General features: G+C 34.0%; 1 protein-coding gene and 1 non-coding gene across 2 annotated transcripts; both read right to left on the reverse strand.

The window, feature by feature from the left end:
* Nucleotides 1-994: 994 nt before the first annotated feature.
* LOC132611735 (uncharacterized) lies at nucleotides 995-2,106 on the reverse strand. Its single transcript, XM_060326117.1, has 2 exons — nucleotides 2,003-2,106; nucleotides 995-1,352 (listed from the first exon to the last, which is right to left on the reverse strand). Exons 1-2 carry the CDS (start codon nucleotides 2,104-2,106, stop codon nucleotides 995-997), a joined length of 462 nt encoding a protein of 153 aa, XP_060182100.1.
* Nucleotides 2,107-20,337: 18,231 nt separating this feature from the next.
* Nucleotides 20,338-20,410, reverse strand: TRNAV-UAC (transfer RNA valine (anticodon UAC)). The gene has a single exon. It is a non-coding gene; the product is annotated as a tRNA-Val (tRNA).
* Nucleotides 20,411-20,948: the final 538 nt, after the last annotated feature.

The following is a 20,948-nucleotide window of genomic DNA, read 5'->3' on the forward strand; positions in this document are numbered from 1 at the left end:
TTTTTATCCTTAATTATAGTTAGTATTAAAAACTAACATGTATATCCCTTTTTATCATAGGGACTGTGGTGTATTTGTGGCAGCATATGCTGAGTATTTGATCATGGCTGGGAGTATACTAGATAATATATATGCACATATGCTGCGAATGAGATATGACACTCTTTTGTGGGGATACGCCGAAGTCAAGTTGGCCAACAATGCTGAGAGTAATAGTGAAGTTCCACCAAGACCAATTAGGACTGAGATAGATTACAACACTGTTGATGTTCATGATGTTTGAACAATTATGTTAGGATAAACGATGTTTTTGTTCTTTTTTTTTCTTTAGTAGCTAGTTTGTTGTTTTAGATGTATTAGATTGATGTTGGATTATAATTTTGTGAAATGAATGTGCAGCTTTTTTTTTTAAGATTACTATTAATGTTGACAATTATTTAACTGTTGAACATACTATTCGGAAACAAGAAAATTTCATTGAATATCAAAAGGTGGCCTTCAAATACTGACATCATTAACATCTGTAAACTATGTATTTTACAAGTACATAATGTTTTTTCAACTTAACAGCTAAAAATACATATCATTTTTTTGATATAAAAACCTAATGTTCTTGTAATCCACATACTATATGGTTGTTGTATGTTTGAATGAACAGAAAAACAATCTTCAAGTATTCACATTAAGTTTCTTTAACAGACATACACAGTTATTTACTCAAGTATGTTATAATACCAAATTTAATCTCAATGTTTGTTTAACCTCTTTTCATGAATTATTGATGATTTTTATACTGTAAACTAGATGTATTTGTACATATGTTGACAGTAATCAATGAATTTTACGACAAACATTTATACAGAACAAGAATTATAGAAATACAGATAATAAGTGTCAATAGAAATTATTGACACATTTGTCCTTATTCTTAAAAAAAAACCCGGAGTATTTCCCTAACTAAGGGTACGATTATAAAAACATAATTGAAACCAAATCATTTCCTCCTAGGCTCAAAACCACATGAACGCCTGTTGTGTCCAAGTTGTCCACAAGTACTGCAAGCATGTCTCTTTTTTCCAGCCAGTAATTCATGTAAAGGTTTGTCACGCCTCTTCTTTAGCCTACCAGGTGGTCTTTTGTATCTCGGCGGCAACACCACTTCATCCAAGATGTCTTTTGGAATTTTCCATTCACGCTCGTTTGGTAGAGGATCCACAGCAATATCGTATGTCTTTACAACTGTCTCCGGCTTGAATAAATCAGAGTAATAATTATCAACAACCAAATGTTTCTGTTTTATAACAGCCCATGCGTGCGGACAAGGGATTTCGTCTAATTGAAACATACGACAACTGCATGTTTTGTTACTCAGATTAATAATGAAACGCCTTCATCCATCATGTACCGTGTACACAAATTCTGTTGATGGTTCAATCTGTCAAACAAAAAAAAATATGTATTTGAATTTCTTTCAATATAAACTGTTTTAATAACAAAAATATATTCAATAAAAAAAAACAGATTTCATTATGTAAAATCAGTCTTCAGATTAAAAAAACTAAAATGTTTTTTTTCAATCTGTCCCAAGAAAAAAAAAACTCCATGTATTTGAAGGTTTTTCAATATAAACTGTTTTAAGATCAAAAATACATTCAATAAAAAAACAAAGTTCCTTATTAAAAAACAGTATTTAGAATTAATTTTTTTTATAAATATATTTAATTTTTTATAAAAACACATGATTTTGAAACATACTGTCATTCGTAGACACAAATACTCATTGATTGATAGCATTTCTTGGAATTTTTTACCGAGTGTGATGAACGTGTATGTTCCATTTCTCCTATTATTGTAATTCCATCTACCAAACATCTTTCGAACCTCTTCCAGAAAGTCATATATCGGTTGTTCTCTAGTAGCTAGAAGATGTTTGTTAATACACTCCGCAATGTTAGAAGTCATTGTCCAACCTCGGTTAACAGCTGCTTAAACTCTAGCCCACCTATCCCTACCAGCTTCATCCAAATACTCCGCAACCCGCATATCTACTTTCTGAACCTTAAGCATCAACTCATCAAACTCATCTTGCGTATATGCTTTTGCCATTGAATAAAAAATAGGCGACAAAATATCATGGCTTTTCCTGTATTTTTTACATACATTACCTCATAGATGCCATATACATGCATAATGTGTGACTTCTAGATAGATTCTGAAAACAGCTTTGTTTATACTCTCATGCCTATCGGATACGATACACATGGTCTCTCTTATTCCGTATGTTTCTCTGAAACGCTCGAAAAATCACGTCCAAGATTTGTCATTCTCAGAATCAAGCACACCATATGCTAGGGCCAGTATATTACCTGCATATATGTAAGTATTTCTTCTGTAAAAAAAAACATATTGTATTTGTAGTTATTAAGATTAATAAACAAAAGGCATCGTGAATTTTAGACATACCTGCACCATCTGATGTGCTTGCAGATAAAAATGTCCCATTGAACGGTGTTTTTAAGTGGCTACCATCAACAACCACAATTGTTCGACAACACTCAAATCCCTTGATAAATGCATAGAGAGCAATAAAAACATATAGAAATTCATTTTCTCTGGTTTTACGCATTTTTATATTTGAACCAGGATATGTTTTATCCAATATATATATAGGTAACCAAGTAGCCGGTTATACGATTCGGCCATTGTACCCCTCAAATCAATCATCGCCTTTTCCTTTGCCCGCCACGCAACCTTGTATGAAACATCCATGCCAAAATCATTTTTTATATCCTCTGCAATGTCTTTAGGAGTGTATTTCCTCTTATGATTTGCTATTTTTGGTTTAACAATTCCACTTATCAATCGACTCGTAGCTTGTCGTTGGGAATAAACCTTTTCCTTTAGAGGACATGTATGTTTATCTTGAAACTCTCTAATTCTAAAAAGTTCAGACTTCCCTATACTTGATGCTCTCAATTTCCAATCACAATCATCAGTTACGCAGACAAGTGTGTAGCTACATGTAATGAGCATGAGTTAAAAATACGTTAAAGTCAAATACAATAATGACCACAAATAAATATAATCAAATCATTATTAAATACTGAAATATATAAAAACAAGTTTTTAAAATACATAATGTAAAAGAAAATTGTTTGCACATATAAATTTGTAAAAAATACAATCTAAACATACATTGTAAATTAAACATACACAATTACTGACATTATAAATAAGCATAGTCACAATTTCAAATACACAATCTACATGGTAAAATGAAATACCTTATTACATTACACCTTTCTGTGTGGAAGTTGAATCGGTTTGTAATCGCATAATTCACCATCACAGTTTTTAAAGTATCCTTGTCTTCGTAAACTTGATCGACAGCAACTACTTTTTGGTTTAGATCATCTATAACCACGAATTGTTTGTTTTCAAACAACACATCATCATGTCCACAACTAGATGATGCTAATTCTACCGAACCAACTGTTTCTCCCAATGATGATTGTTTCATGTAACCGATTTGCAAGTGATTACCATGAACATAACTCTCTCCGGATAAACATATCTCCAAACTCCTATCACTTGTAGTTATACACAGCGGGTACATTGGTAATGCTTTATTCTCTTTCTTCAACTCCACATACACCTTTACACCCATATCATTGTGAATTTCAATTGGAATTTCATCACCTTCAACAGTGTAGTTTACGTATATGTTCTTTCGGAATTTATCCGAATTCAGCTTTGTTGCAATTTTTTCTAAATATTCAACATACGTAGAATACTCTTTGAATGTGACCGCATCAATTTTGTAATTGACGTATTTATTTTCATCGTTCCAAAATCCAAAGTGTTTAACTAACGATGAAATATTCGACATCTTTTTTACAACAAATTTTATTCAATTATTCTGCATTAAAAAAATTTAACATGAATAAAAACCAGATTCTACCAGGCTTAACATACATCACACGTAAATATTGACAAATACAACATACATCATACTGTTAAATTGAAAAATACACATCTAAAAAAAGTTAATATTAACATTACAAATACAACATACACTCAATTATGTTATTGTATTTGTAAATACGTAAAATTTTGACACGTAACATATAAACCAAAAATACAACATCAAATTATTCAATTTACAGTCGAAAAATACATAATTCGTTTCAACAACTTAAACCATTAAGAACATTAAATATGTCAATCAAAATTTCCAAAAACTGGATTTATTTGCAGTTTGCATAAAATAATATCGAACATACATTATACTCGGTAGTATTTGACAAATACATAATAGAAATACTAGATGAAATCTATACCTGTAATGTTAAAGAGATTTATAATTGATGTTTTTATTTGAAATTATACCAATTTAAGAACATATTCACCTTAAGATAAGTATTTTTCAAATAATTTTTTCATCAATTTTAAAACTAGTGATTTTGATTGTAAATTTGAAAACAGATAAACAGTACTTGATGAGTGACATACACCTATTCAAAATTCACTATAATGTATTTGATCGATCAACCAGAAACGATGATCGATAGCTTTTTAATCTTCGTAAAAAAACAAATTTCAACAGATTGTTAAAAATACATGATTCTTACAGTAAAAAAATCTAAATAGTAGATTGACGTAACTCTATAAACAAATTTTTTGATATAACAAATACGTATTGATTGAATTACCTCAAACAATGATCTTCTTGGTGATCCTTTTTTTTTTTGTTGAAAAAAACAAAGTAGTTGAGGTTCAGTAGATTTTGAAATTTGAATTTGGTTACGTTTGATTTTGAATATTTGATTGATGAAGGAAAAAAAAATTGAGCTGATTTTGTGGAACTAAAATTTGAATTTACGAAATATAGGATTAATTACAGCTTTAATGGTACACGGTTGATTAGGCATAATTTTAGGCGTCTGTTTTTTTTTTTTACTGTTTGACCGTGTATTTGTGAGTTAAACATACACCCGAAAACATACACTTAAATTTGGAAAGGTAGCTACGTTTGGTAAATAAAAAGGTAGCTATAATTGGTATGAAAGTTCCAATAGGTAGCTATTTTGTTAATTTTAATATAATAAAATTCTAACATTCTCCCACTTGGCCCAATGACTGCATAACACTAATATTTAACAACATAAACATTAGTTGCACATAAAATAAATCTCTTATATAACGTCCATCATACATACCATAATACAACAAATCACTAACGCGAGTTATGACGGTTATACATAATTTTGTGCTACATACTCCGTTCCATATATTACAACATTAGCAACTTATCATACTAGGTTTATAAGCTATAAAACATTTAACATTATGGTCTACAATAATGTCTTATTGAGACTCATCCTGTAATATCTCAGAACAATAATGTGTACACCATTAACAGGAAATTCATTAATGTATATCAGAAACACATAATTAAGCTCAGAGTGTCAAACATTATAAAGAAAAACATTAGTCATAAGTACAACCAAGACCCATTCTATGTACATGTTCTTTAAAAGTCTTTGGTTGTAAACCTTTCGTTAACGGATCTGCAATCATGAGATCAGTTCTAATATGCTCAAGTGACACCCTTTGTTTCTGAACTTTATCCTTGACGATAAAATACTTTAATTCCATATGTTTGGCACCTTTGGAGTACTTATCATTCTTGGAGAAGAATATTGCTGCAGTATTATCACAATAAATTTTCAGCGGCTTGGTAATGGTGTCGACAACCCCAAGTCCTGAAATAAAGTTCTGCAGCCATAATGCATGAATTGTGGCTTCAAAACATGCCAAAAATTATGCTTCCATTGTGGATGTAGCAATGACGGATTGCTTAACACTCTTCCACGATATTGCTCCTTCAGTTAATAGGAACAAGTAACCAAAAGTGGACTTTCTAGTGTCAACACATCAACCATGATCTGAATCTGAGTATCCAATGACTTCCAAACTGTTGCATCTCCTATATGTGAGCATGTTATCCTTCGTTCCTTTCAGGTACCTCAAAACATTCTTTGCAGCTTTCTAGTGATCAATTCCCGGGTTACTCTGATATCTTCCTAGCATTCCGACCGCAAAACTAATATCCGGTCTTGTACAAGTTTGAGCATACATCAAACTTCCAACAATAGAAGAGTAAGGAATTGACTCCATCTCCTTTTGTTCTACATCATTATTTGGACACTACATGAGACTCAATTTGTCCTCTTTTTGAATTGGAACAACTCCCGCTGAACAATTGTTCATGTTAAATCTCTCAAGAACTATTTCGATATAGCCTTTCTGAGACAGTCCCAATAGTCCTTGTGATCTATCACAGAATATTTCTATCCCTATCACATAGGATGCCTCACCCATATCTTTCTTTTAAAATTCTTAGAGAGAAAATCTTTCGTCTCACGTAACATGCTCAAATCATTAGCGGTAAGCAAAATATCGTCAACATGTAGGACTAAGAATATAAACTTGCTTCCACTAATCTTTTGGTATATACACCTATCAACGGTGTGTTTCTTAAATCCAAAAATGTTATGGTATCATTAAACTATATATACCATTGTCGTGAGGCTTGTTTGAGTCCATATATTGACTTTTTTAGTTTACACACCATTTGACCTTTTTCTTTAATTTCGAAACCCTCTGGTTGGTCCATATAAACTTCCTCCTCGAGGTATTCATTAAGAAAGCAATTTTCACATCCATTTGGTGTAACTCTAAATCATAATGAGCCACCAAAGCCATAATAATTCTTAACGAGTCTTTCTTTGAGACCCGTGCAAAGGTCTCTTTATAATCAATGCCTCCTTTCTGAGTATAACCCTTGGCAACAAGTCTGGCTTTATATCGTTCAATATTGCCATTTGAATCGCGCTTGGTCTTGAAGACCTATCTACACCCGATTCTTTTAGAACTTTCTGGCAATTCAACGAGATCCCAGACTTGTTATATTCCATTGATTTTCACTCTTCTTTCATGGAATCAATCCATTTGTCAGACTCAGCGCTTTCTATGGCTTGTGAAAATGAAACTGGATATTTATTAAGTCAAATGTCAAAATCTGACTCTTGTAAATAAACCACATAATCGTCTGGAATAGCCGATTTTCTTTCTCGTTGAGATTTTCTCAATGGCACTGTCTGTGGTTCATTTGCGTCAAATATTTGTGAGTTAGTTCCTTCCTGGAGTGTTTCATTCAAATGTTGTTCACTATTGTCAAAGTGTTCTTCGACAACGGGAACAATATTTGTTATTGGTGTGGAAGTAGGCACATTCACGGGCAACGGAACATTAACCCTTACCTCATTTATTTCCACACTTTGTCGTTCGACACTCCCACTAACTTCACCATTTTCAATGAATCTTGCATTACCGGTTTCAACAATTCTTGAGCTATAGTTTGGACAGTAAAACCTATACCCTTTAGATTTCTCTGGGTAACCAATAAAGTAACCACTTACTGTCTGAGAATCTAATTTCTTTTTGTGTGGATTATATATTCTAGTCTCCGCTGGGCAACCCCAAACATGCAGGTGCTTTAAACTAGGTTTCCTTCCAGTCCACAATTCAAAAGGAGTCGTTGGAACTGCCTTACTGGGAATCCTGTTTAATCAATACACAGCGGTACTAAGAGCATACATCCATAAAGTTTTGGATAATGTGGAATTACTTATCACACTCCTAACCATATCCATAAGTGTCCGATTACGCCTTTCTGCAACCCCATTTTGTTGAGGTGTTCCTGGCATAGTATATTGTGCACATATGCCATGTTCCTCGAGGAACTTTGCAAATGGTCCTGGACATTGTCCCGATTCGCTGTATTTTCCATAAAATTCACCACCTCTATCTGACCTAATGATTTTCACTTTCCTATCTAATTGCCTTTCAACCTCATTTACGTACACTTTGAAGGCGCCTGTTGCTTGAGATTTTTCTTTCAGCAAGTAGATATATCCATAACGTGAAAAATCATCGATAAAAGTGATAAAATATTTTTCTCCAGCAAAAGATGGAACATCAAAAGGTCCGCAAATATCAGTGTGTATAATTTCAAGAAGTTGGGTGCTTCTTGTGGCACCTTTCTTACTATGCTTGGTTTGCTTTCCCTTAATGCAATCCATACACATATCAAGATCAGTAAAATCTAGATTCGGGAGAATCTCACTCTTTACTAATCTTTCTAACCTTTCTTTGGAATATGACCCAAACGCCTGTGCCACAAGTAAGCAGAACTTTCATGCAGTGAACTACGTTTAATTCCAACATTTTGATGTATAGCAAGAAGGGATTCAGAAAAAACATTATCGAGTTTCAATTTATATAAACCATCAATAAGAACACCAGAACCATAAAAAATAGCATTCTTATATAAATTAAAACATCCATGTCCAAACTTAAAATCAAATCCAGAAACATCAATTCATGAAAGAGAATTCAAATTCCTAGAAACTGAAGGAACATAAAGAGTCTGTAATAGATCAAGGTGCTGTCCAGTCTCCAAGATCAAACGATAAGTCCCTATGCCTCCAATTAGAGCCTTCATACGATTTCCCATGAACAAGAAATCCTTATTTGGATTTGTAGTTTGGATCGTAAGAAATCCCTGCAACATAGTGGATACATGAGTAGTTGCACCAGAATCAAGCCACCAAGTATTATTAGGAACTTCTACTAAATTTGATTCGAAACATACAAAAGCACTAAAAGTACCTTTCTTTTCGAACCAAGCTTTACGTTTTGGGCAATCTTTCTGATAGTGTCCTTCCTTTCTACAGAAACGACACACATCTACCTTGAATTCCTTATGAGCATCCTGTTGAACTTTAACAGGTGCTTTCTTCTTCTTGAACTTGTTGGCCTTCACTTTAAGTCTTTTACCAGCTCCTTGACCCATGAGGTTAATAGAATGACTTCCTTGTTTCTTAAGTCTTGATTCCACCTGAGTAAGCATACTGGACAATTCACTAACATCCCACTTATCCTTAATAGTGTTATAGTTAATTTGGAACGGTCCATACTTAGAAGGCAATGAGTTCAGAATAAACTGAACCAAGAAGGAGTCATCCACTTTCATCCCCAAGGTCCGGAGTCTTGCTGCAATGTTAGTCATCTCGATGATATGATTTTGCATACTACACGACCCATCAAACTTCATGGTCGTGAGTTCAGCCATTAGTGTACCAGCGAGAGACTTATCAGTAGAACGAAAACGTTCTTCCACAAACTTTAGGTATTCCCTAGCACTTTTTGTATGTGGAATAGTACTCTTAATGTTGTTGGCAATAGTCATTCGCATAAACATAAGGCTCAATCTGTTAGAGCGTTCTCATGCTTTATGGAAAGACTTCTCATCCTCACTGCTCGTATCAGTAATAGCAGCAGGTTTTTCTTTCAGTAGAGCCAAGTCAAGATCCATCACACCTAAGTGGAACTGGACTTGTTCATACCACTCAGAGAAGTTCAATCCGTTAAACACAATAACAGATGAAGCAAGCGAATGAAGAGGACTAGTTGCAAAATAGATATACATGCTCATAAATTATAAAATAATGTGGATTCAGCAAAACAATAAAAGTACATCGTAATTCTCCTTTGGGTGATACTACGACATACTATCATAATTTAAATGTCATTTTCAACTTTAACAGGCAATTAAATATTTTCAATCAAACATATGCGACATCTTTGGATATACAATACATATTTGATTAAATAATATTAATTTACCTCATTATGTTCACTACTCATAGAATAATTGATTCACCTTTGGGAAAATCCTTAAGTTCTAGCAATAGTGAAAGTCAATTTATCCATTTATTTTCAATAATAGGCATTTCATTAGTTTAATGGATAAACGACAATTTTTATGCATGCATATTTTTCTTAAACATACTAGTTCGGCCACTTTGGTGACTAACAAATTATATTAACATAAATGCACACATAAAACAATATCATAAAGTTTCATGCACGTGAATACTTTAAACATTCTAGTTTGGCCACTTTGGTGACTAACAAACTATAAAAACATGATATATGCATAAAACAAATATGAATATACAATGTATGTGTATACTAAACATTCTAATTTGGCCACTTTGGTGACTAACAAACTACATAACATTAAAACACATACAATAATTATTGTTCTACATAAATATCACATCGTAGTATTGCATAATATAAGAACCAAACCATAGTCAATACATTATGTGGGATTAAATGCGTGTAAGTACAAAATGTATGCATTCCAGATTTGAGAATTACACATGTTGTATAAAATTAGAATTTGAATGTGTCTTAGTGGCTGGAAAAAAATGGTCCCTAATATCCTTTGAACAATAATTCACTACAAGTGCCGTAACGTGATTTATGAAAGCAATACAGTAAATCACAATTATACATTCAATGCAATAATGTCTTTCTTCTATGAAGATTATTGGTTCAAATATCCAGGCTCTTGATACCACATGTAATATTAACGTAATTCACACAGGATCTTGAACACAATAATCTTACATGGAGATAATACGGAAAACATACCTGATGCGGAAGACATTATCACGAAAGCGAAAGCGTTAATTGTGTAAACTGATTTCTACCTCTTTACCCTAATCATACATTACTACAACCGTCAGTGATGGAAAAAAATGTATAGAATAAGTGGTAACCCTAATGGGTGGAGGGAGGACCAATTTATAGGAGTTGAGACTTAATCCGGTACGTCCATCAAGTAATCGATCTAACGGACGAGATTTATTCTTCATTAAATATTAGTTATGGGCTTTATAATAATTGGGCCACATATTAGAATTAATAAAATTCTAACACTTCTCATCAACATTAATTTTTTCTTTAACCCACTTCTCCACTTTTAGAGAAGGTCTTTCCTTCCTCCTGTGCTATATATTTGATTGCCCCTATTTTAAACCTTTGCAATATTTCTCTCAATATTCTCAGCATAATTATTTTTCATGCATATATCATTGGTCCCGTGTTTGCCAACATAATCATTGGCCAGACGAGCAGCATATACGGGTTAGTCACCCGTGGGCAACATATACGTTTGTGTCACGACCCAACCCCGTAGGCCGTGACTAGTGCCCGAGTTGGACACCCTAACGAACTTATCCAATTCGAATCACATACAGATAGCATATACTGGCACAGTTGTCATACGCTGCCTTAAATTATATCAAACTATCTCAGACACATTTCAGCACAACCAGATGCATATACATATATCAAAAGCCGACAAGGCTATCAAATGGCACAACGGCCCCAAAACATATACAAAATGCACGCCGACAAGGCTGCCATAACGAGTAGGATCATACAAACACATCTGAACAGAAGTAGGCACACACACCCACAAATACGTCTACAGACCTCTAAACAGACCAACCGAAACATATGGCGGGACAGGGCCCCGCCGTACCCCTGAACAAATGTATACATATGTGACGAACGAACATATATACCAAAATGTAGGCTCTGGAATGAGAAGAGCACTCCAAACAGCAAAAGGGGTGTCCTAAACTGGTGGATCACCAAACTGTGCGTTTGTACCTGCGGGCATGAAACGCAGCCCCCCGAAGAAAGAGGGTCAGTACGAAATATGTACTGAGTATGCAAAGCAGAAAATACAGAAACAAATCTGAGGCATAAACGAAATAGTAGTACAGAACATAAGTATAAATTCAACATATCAAAATGTTTACTTTAAAAACATAAGTCATGCGTAGGGTACAGAAGAATATGGTCGCCCGCCCGTCGATGGCGCCATAACACAGCATAACACCAGAAAGTTTCAAATCTCCATACCTCCGTCACATATCACAACACAGCATAACGCCATACACAGCATAACACCAAATATAAGTGGAACCCGACCCTCTTTGGCGAGTAGCTCGGTGAACCATAAACACAGCATAACTCCGGAGTATATCAAAGTGCGCACGACAACAGAACCGGCCCGGGACTCGGCGAAAGGGATAACAAAATGCACGAGTAGAGTCGTGAGTATTCATATGCATAAAATCATTATCATGAACTCAAACTTGTAAAATGGTCATACTTGAAAAATCAAAATAATAGTCATAACAAATTCTTTCAAAAGTTCTCCGAATTACATAAAGGAAAGTCGCGGGACCCACGGACGGGTAATGACCCAAGTCGGGCCCGCCTATGGAAAACATACTTATCATACGCCATACAAACTTCTACGAACATATCAAAGCAATCCGAGCCTTTATGTGGAAGATACGGCGTTTCGTAGTTACGAAATTTCTTAAAACAACTTTTTGTACAACATATGGAATTCAATTACTTTGAAGACATAATGGTTCATATTTCATCACATCATACATAAGAAAGCCAAGAAATATATAAGGATCATAACGTGCTCGGATTTCGAATTTGGAATTTCCTCGAGGCTCGTGATATAGCCTATTGAAAACTAAGGCATGCCAAAAGAAAGAAGGGTTGAGCTTTACATACCTTTAGCGTTTAGTCGTAATATAACTTGTACTTGCTGCCCAAAAACACTTATCCTATATCAAGATATCAAGAGCTACAATTAGTCTACAAAGGAATTTAATACGTATTTTGACGCTCACAATCCCTTTCTAACGTTTAAACGACGTTTCGTTCGCATTCAAACCAACTAGTGCTACAAGCTAACATGGCTAATCATTCTTTCATATATAAATCCAAACTTGCTTAACATGACTTAGGGGACTTTGGACAGCTTGCACATCATTCAAATCAGTCCCAAACTCACGGCCAAACAGCACATACCACAATACCATTTTCACTTAGCAATTTTCCAGTTTTAACTTACAACGACAACAACACGTTTAATAACATTACTTTCACGATTCTTGGAACTGTTTTAGCATCATTTTTATTCTTACAACAGCCCACAAATCATTTCAATTTCAACTTGAATCATTGCACTTCACTTTCACTATATGTTCATAACAACATTCAGCATACACTAATTCACTTCTAACCTTAAAACAGTCCACGATTTTGGACTGCTTGTATACTTCAACATGATTCGTTTCTTTAACACCTCAATTCACATATTCAACATGCATACAATACACCACAATGTCCATAACAACAACAATCAAAACTTGGCACAAAACAGTCCATAATCCCATTAAAACAGTCCCCTTACACGGCTTCAACACCATTCCAACAACTTCATGATTTTCATTCATTTATCCATACTACAACACATTCAATTCATTCCCAATACATGTGCAAGAAGATTAAGCATTATTCCATATAAGTCTATAGCACACGACCCACCTCAACTTCAAGAAAAACAGTCCAATACCAACATGCAACATCATAAATATTCATGACAACAACCATCAAAATACCAAGTAAAATCAGTTCACTATCTTCCACAAAAACAGTCCCCTACGGCTATAACCATATTTCAACACCAACATTCATAATTTCATACATGCAATGTACATTTACATATTCACAACACCTCAAAATTCGTCCTAAAACAGTCCACACGGTTCAACTTCATCATCAAACACATAGAAAATGATCAACTCTTACCTTAACAAGTTGGCTTCTTAACTTTGCTATAATTTTGTGAAATGAACTAATACTTGTTCTTGTTGCTCCAATGGATACTCCACGTTGCTATGCACCTTCTCAAGGGTTGAAACACCTTGGAAAATAATTTTTTTGAATCAAAAATGGAGAACTCAAATCTGGCCGTGAGCTATAGGAGCTTGTATGGCATGTTTATGGTTTCTTCTTCACTTGAAACTTAATGGTGAATGTGTAGAATACTTTAGGGGTTTAATGGTGAGAAAGAAATGGAAGAGCTGGCCGTTTTTTTTTTTTTTGTGGTGGAGCTGCCATAGCAGCCGTGTCTCTCTCTCTCCCTTCTTCACTTTGGTGACAATGAGAGCTTCTCTCTCTATGTTCACTTTGTGGGATTGGGAAGTGAGTTGTGGCTGAACTTTTGGTCAACAAGGAGACCATTTTGCTGCCCAAGAAGGTCTTACACGTTCCCCCAACTAAGCATGGGCAAAAATCTGATTTTGTCATGTGTTTGTGGGGCCCACACGGCCACTAGTGAAAAATTTGTGAACATTTAAGTCTTAATCCCCGCTCAGCCCAACTTGCATCGTCCATATCTCCTTATCCCGACATCATTTTGACGAGCGGTTTGTTGCGTTGAAATCTAGACTCGATGAACTTCATTTTAGGCTTTTGAAACATCTTAAAACTCCTCATATACTAGGAGATATGCCTCCTACAATATAGACTAAAATCGGGTCCGAAATTTTACTGAAGTTGTTCCGATTCATTTCGTTTAACTTCTAATCCTCTTCCAACCTCATGTAACCTCTTATACATACATATACACACTTATATATACATCAACAAAAATCCATATACACGTCTCGAAGGGTCCAGAGAATCACAATAACCTTAAACATAACTAGAGAACTCACAAAGCTTTGACGAAACTCCAATCGCAAAAGTATATTCATATCTTTTGTCCATCCTCTATATCATTACTAATAATCTCAAATACTTTAAAAGGTCACTCGCATTACTTCATATACATACTCATAGCGCGATTTCAAATCCTTTAGGTAACCGTGTCACCTTGGGATACTTAAGGAAACCATATATATATAACTATATTCTTACTAACTTGATTAACTTTCCTTGAACCTTCTTAACTCATTCTTTCTTGTTTTAATACAAGTAACACGGATTATTATGGAGTGTAACAGTTTGTACTATAAAACGTGATTTTTCCACCTCATTCTCACGAACCAGCTCACAGGGAAAACGCATGGTAGGAAACAGGTTCTCATTGAAACGGTGGGAAAATTCCTAATTTTTCCGTTTGAAAAAACTGCTATTTAATTTTTTTTTTCCCACCAACATTCAGTGGGAAATAGCCACTGCATTTTTAAGTGGGAAAATAGATAATTTTTTAGTATTGAGCTCTTTGATTCTCTATCAGGGAAACAAACAACAAAAAGAAAAAAAGGATTCTCTATCAGGATCGTAGAAGCTCTGATACCAACTTTAAAAAAAATATTGTATTCAAAACATCATGAATCTCTAAATTCGCTCTACAATCTCCACAATATCTCTTGTTATGAAAATAGCTAACCTATTTATAATAGTATTAAACCTATTTTAACTCAAAAGAGGAAAACTTATTCCAGTGTGAATTTGACTATAAATCTTAATTAGACATGAATTAAAATATCAACATACTGAAATATAAATTCTATTGCGACTAGTTTATCTAATTAAGCACACAGAAGCTGAGTCATTTGAACCGTTATTACTGTTTTCGTTACATTTTTTTACATGTGGGAAATAGCAGAAATGGTCCTCTGAATTGATTGCGGGGGCGCAACTTTCATTAGCCTATGTGAACTGGTTCAATATTGAATTTGCTTCTCATATAATTCAAGAGCAGTGCAGTTATTGGTAGCAGGGAGTACTTTTTTAGCAATGCATTTCTCATGTTTAATTAGTACACAAAAGTAGGCATTTGTGAGTCGATCCAAGTCGTACTTGAGCCACTGTGAAGTGTGGCTACCGGTATCGGAATTAGCCCATAAATATATGAATTTTCCAATTCGTTCTTTTATTTACTCAAATTTATTTTGATTTGTTTATTTTAGTACATTTAAAAGTTGGCCTTAATTTCGCTAAATTTGTGGTCCAGAATAATCCAGGAGAAATTTCATCAAAATATTTTTAAAATGTAATTAACTTTTTTTTTACTTGATATGTTATAATTTGTATATAGACTTCATATAGGAACTTTTTTGCTGGCTTTATTTGGTAATTAAATAAATTATAAAAACATAAACAAATTAGAACTTGGTAAGAGTTGGGTGGGTTGGGTTACTACCTATTGTTTAGCCCATCTTGATTCAACTATTTCAATCCAAAATAACCTTTGAGTGGGTTATGACTCATCCATTTATGGACAATTTGCAGGATTACCCTTCGCTTGGGCTGGTCTTTAATTATTTCCCCTGAAATTGGTGGCCTTTAACTTTTGCCCTTCGCTAAAAATCTCTTGGTTTCGGGTTCGAACCCCTGCTCAGTCAAAAATTTTAAAAAATTCGCAAGGTAGAGTTTGAATTCGCAAGGCAGAGTTTTGAAGGCAAATCTCTGCCTTAAGGCAGAATTTTAGCCTTAAGGCAGAGTCTTGAAGCAAAATTCTGCCTTGCGATTTTTTTTTTTTTACTGAGCTAGGTTTCAAATACACAACCTCGGGGTATTAGGCCAGGGCAAAAATTAAAGACCATCAATTTGAAGGGCAAAAATTAAAGACCATCAATTTGAAGGGCAAAAATTAAAGACCACCCCAAATGAAGGCCAATCCGCAAAAAAAAGTCCATTTATTAACTCAGCTCATTTTGACCCACCAAAATTTAGTCCGACCCGCCCATTTGACACCCTTAAATGTGGCCTGCATGGCTTATGGACCTTAGCTTATAGATCAAATTAATGCAATAACTCTTCCGAGATTTTTACTTGTTTGGGACAAGTGTTTAGTAAGTGATACTCTTTTTGTCTCTCTTGCAACTTATGACCTCTTAGATCTTGGTCAAAAGATGTCTTTTGAGCAATCAAATTTTTTTATGAGAAAATGTTAGATTATAGTCTATTATTTTGAATGTTATTGTAAACGTTAGAAAAGAGTCTAATATTTTGTTTCTAAAGTTGAACAATATATGAAACAAACATTATGATGTCTGAGAGGATAATTTTGTAAGTGCAATATTAATTTGCATAACTTCTAAAAGTAGGGATAAAATCTAAATGATGACTAAAAAGAAGACATTTGCATAAATTAGTGACATATATGAATTATTTCATTCCATAGCGTAAAACAAACGAAAGCACAAAAGATATTTCAAAACGATTTCACTAATTATGTACACGACAATGTAAAGACTTTTTGCCCCAGTTAGTACCATGAAGGGAGAGGAGTGTTAACATAATTGGTAAAGTTGCTTTCATGTGATCAGGAGGTCACGGATTCGAGCTGTGGAAACAACATCTTGCAGAAATGCAAGGTAAGTGCATACAATAGACACTTATGATTCCCCCTTCCCCGGACTCAGCGCATAACGGGAGCTTAGTGCAACGGATTGTCCCTTTTTAGTCAGTACCATAAAGAAACCTATAGTTCTCATTGACAAAGTGAAACAACACAGCTTTATTGTATATTGATGTGGTAAAACATGTCGCAATTAAGCCATCAACTGTACCAAAATGTTTGAATTAAATATGAGTATCTAAAATTTGACGAGCAGTCATATCCTAGGTAGAATCCTGGGACTTCTGTAAATGATTTGATTGTTGCACTGCTAGCCCGCACAAGTACTGAGAAAGACCTTTAAAGGAACGAGAGTTTTTGATGATCGATGATGTTCTTAAGAGTTGAAATATCTAATCTATATATGTATAATATAAAGTTAGGTATAGACAAGGTGACGTGGCACCTCTCTGTGACTTTCATTTCTATTTATTTATTTTCTCAATTTTTTGGCATCTTAATTCATTTTTCTGATTTAAAAAAATTATTATATTCATGTAGTTAAACAAAATTCAGTACAAGCATAAAGATCACTTATTGCAATTAAATGATCAACATTCACATGTTATATAGAAAAAAAAAAACGTTAAGCAGCATATAAACAATCATAAAAAATTACTTATTGCAGTTAAATGTTTCAACATCCGCACGTTAATGCAAGAAAACATTCCAATAATAGCTTCTGGACCTTTCATATTCCTTATTTCTAGTGGACAAATGTATGCCTGGAGCCTCCATTTTGAGGCAATACTAAGCCACGTAATGAGGTGAGTATTAACTCTCATTACTTGCTCCTCTATTGTAACTTACATCTCATTTAAATCCATTAAAGACCTTTAATTACTAAAAACTATAATTAAATATGAAGATAAAGAACAAGTACACAACTCATATTGATTAGGAACAAGATAGGACTAGGTTGAAATTAGAAAATACAAGACTTCTAAGAATTGTTTTCCCGGCCAGGTTCCTTCCCTAATTTCTCCCTAAGATTTTGAGTTTTATAGTCTGGATGGATTGTGGTAAGAAACTAGGAGATGAAACCTTTAGCGAAGTCAAATTTGATATGTTTTTGTTCAAGGAGGATATTTACATTATCTAAGGGTATTGTGAGGTCTTAGAATTTAATAAATGGGCTTTAAGATTATACTTCTAATGGCCATTTAAAAAGAGGTTTTGAATTATTATTTTCTTGTAAAGTATTTCTTATGGCTTCTTTCCTTCCCTTCTAGATTTTTCTACAAGCTATATTTTTGGTGACATCAGATCTATTCAAATGATATGTATAAGGAAAAAATTGACATAGATATATTAGTAAAATTTAATTAGTTGTGTTTTACCTTTTGGTGCAACAGTAAAGAAAATGGAGAATGAGTATCGTTTTTCCCTTCTGATTTATGAACAACCTTTTGTCTCTTTTGATTTAGGAAAAATATCATTTTCAAGAGAAAGTAGTAGCATGAAAGAGGGACAAAAAGGAAAAGACATACATATTTTTTTGAAAATTAGTGCTTAAAGACATACATATAGATCTTGTATCTATTATTAGGAATATGTAGATTCATTTCAATTTAATTAAAAAAAAATTGTTGTTCCCTTTGTGTTAATACTGGTGTTTTTTTAATTATTTCGAAGATTATTTTGTCGAGTGAGGAACCACATGAATAGTGTCTATTTTGTTGTAACTTACTTAAGTTTAAGAGTCCTTTCAATTAGGCATTATTATTTTATAACTTTAATTTGAGGTTTTACTTTAAAGGAGATTTGGTAAATTAAGAGTTCTGATATGAATTTATAGGTGAGAATTAGTTTTTGTCATGTTTGTTCTTCTTTTATGTCGACTAATTTATTAAAAAAAGTTGCCTCACTGATATACTTTTAGGATCGCGCGAAATGCAGACAAATTTACTAATTATGTAAGTGATCAAAAGAAACACAATTGTTACACCCTCCGGCTCGGCTCCACTTCTAGGCATTGGAGAATGCATAATAGAGTTAGATGGATACACCTCTTAAAACCCAAGTGATAATTATGAGTCTGTTTGGATGGGCTTATGCCTATAAGCTGCAAACAGCTTATAAGCTATAAGTTGGGTAGTCTAACTTATTTTTTTTGGCTTATAAGTTGCTTTAGATAAGTTAAGTCAAATAGACCCAATTATTTTTTTGAGCTTATTTTAGGGAAATTCGCAGAATTGCCCTTTTTTTGGGGTGACATTTAAATTTTGCCCCTCATATTTGTGGTCTTTAAATTTTGCCCTTCGGCTAAAACCCATAGGTTCCGGGTTCAAACCCCCGCTCAGTCAAAATTTTTTAAAAAAATTGCAAAGCAGAGTTTAAATTTCGCTATGCCCCCTCCGGCAGACTTTTAGTCATGTTTAACTAAAAGTCTGTCGGAGGGGGCAGACTTTGCCTTCAAGCATATATACGTTTTTTTTTTTTTACTTTTCAAGGTAAACTTTTAGTAATGCCTTAACTAAAAGTGTGTCCCATAAAACATAACTAAAAGTATGCCCATAAGGCGTAAGTTTTCCTTAAGGCATAACTAAAAGTTTACCTTATAAGGCAAAGTCTATGCCTTAAGAAAAGTTCTTGCCTTATGGGGCATAATTTTGTTATGCCTTACGGGGCATAATTTTGTTATGCCTTAACTAAAATTCTGCCTCATAAGGCATAACTAAACTATGTCTTAGGAAAAATTCTGCCTTATGGGACAGACTTTTAGTTATGCCGGATCCGGCATAACTTTAGCTTTTCCTTAAAGATTGTATGCTGGATCCGGCATACACTCCCCCAGTCCTGTCTGGCGAAATTATTTTTTTATTTTATTTTATGCAATCCGCGCAAAAAAAATGCTTATTTTAAGCACAAAATGACTTTAAGCTGGCCAGCCAAACACTCAAAAAAACTGAAAACAGCTTATAAGCAACTTATAAGTCAATCCAAACGGGCTCATAGTTGGACCTTTTGAAGAGATCGAGGAAGTTGACACAACCCTAAACACTTCGTGCCAATGAGATTTGAAAATTTTATTCCATGAGGTGGGGCATTCATAAGCTGTCTCCTTTAAATTATTCGATAGCTTACCTCCAAAACAAAAGACATAAAAGTAGTACAGCTAAAGAAACATAAGTTAATGAAAGTTTTGCAAAATCATGTGATCAAGCCATTAAAAATGCAAACAATGTTGCTGCCCTGGATCGAACTGGGGACCTTTAGTGTGTAAGACTAACGTGATAACCACTACACCAGAGCAACTTACGCGTTTGTACTAATACTAGTCTAGGTTAACACAGATAAGCGAGCATTTTGCATATGAACATAGTTACTTCTTTTCACATACAATTCAGACTCATATGACAAGCCAAGCCCCTGAAAAAGTAGCTAATGAAATAGCTCATTTACAATCCCATTTGCTCCGCAATTTACATGCTGAAAAATTCTAAGAGGAATTCACATGGATTTAGGAAGGGCTTGTTGTATTTGTGTACAAGCTAAAGTTTTTTGAAAAATAAATATCTTTGGTCACTTTCATTGTCAAATAGGTTTTTGCTTTGTATACCTTACTTATCTCGACCTAGCGAAGCACAACACAAGAAAGGTAGTATGCATAACTAACTAGAGCAAACAAGTACAAACTATGCAATTCTTCACTGTAAACCCATATTGTCATGATCGAGTGCTGATCTACAATATATTATGTGGGTTCATGTGAACTTCGTAGTTTTTTCTCAAACCATGAGTACCCGTATTAAGAACTCGCTAAATATTATAAATATTTGACTCTATAACCAGT

The sequence above is a fragment of the Lycium barbarum genome, chromosome 9 (assembly GCF_019175385.1).
Source record: "Lycium barbarum isolate Lr01 chromosome 9, ASM1917538v2, whole genome shotgun sequence".
Lineage (NCBI taxonomy): Eukaryota > Viridiplantae > Streptophyta > Magnoliopsida > Solanales > Solanaceae > Lycium > Lycium barbarum.

Bases quoted from the DNA above. Each gene is read 5' to 3' on its own strand.
- LOC132611735 (XM_060326117.1), bottom strand. From the start codon at position 2,106: ATGGCAAAAGCATATACGCAAGATGAGTTTGATGAGTTGATGCTTAAG. The intron at 1,353-2,002 runs GTGGGCTAGAGT...CAAAACATGCAG, and splicing joins GATGAAGCTGGTAGGGATAG to TTGTCGTATGTTTCAATTAG.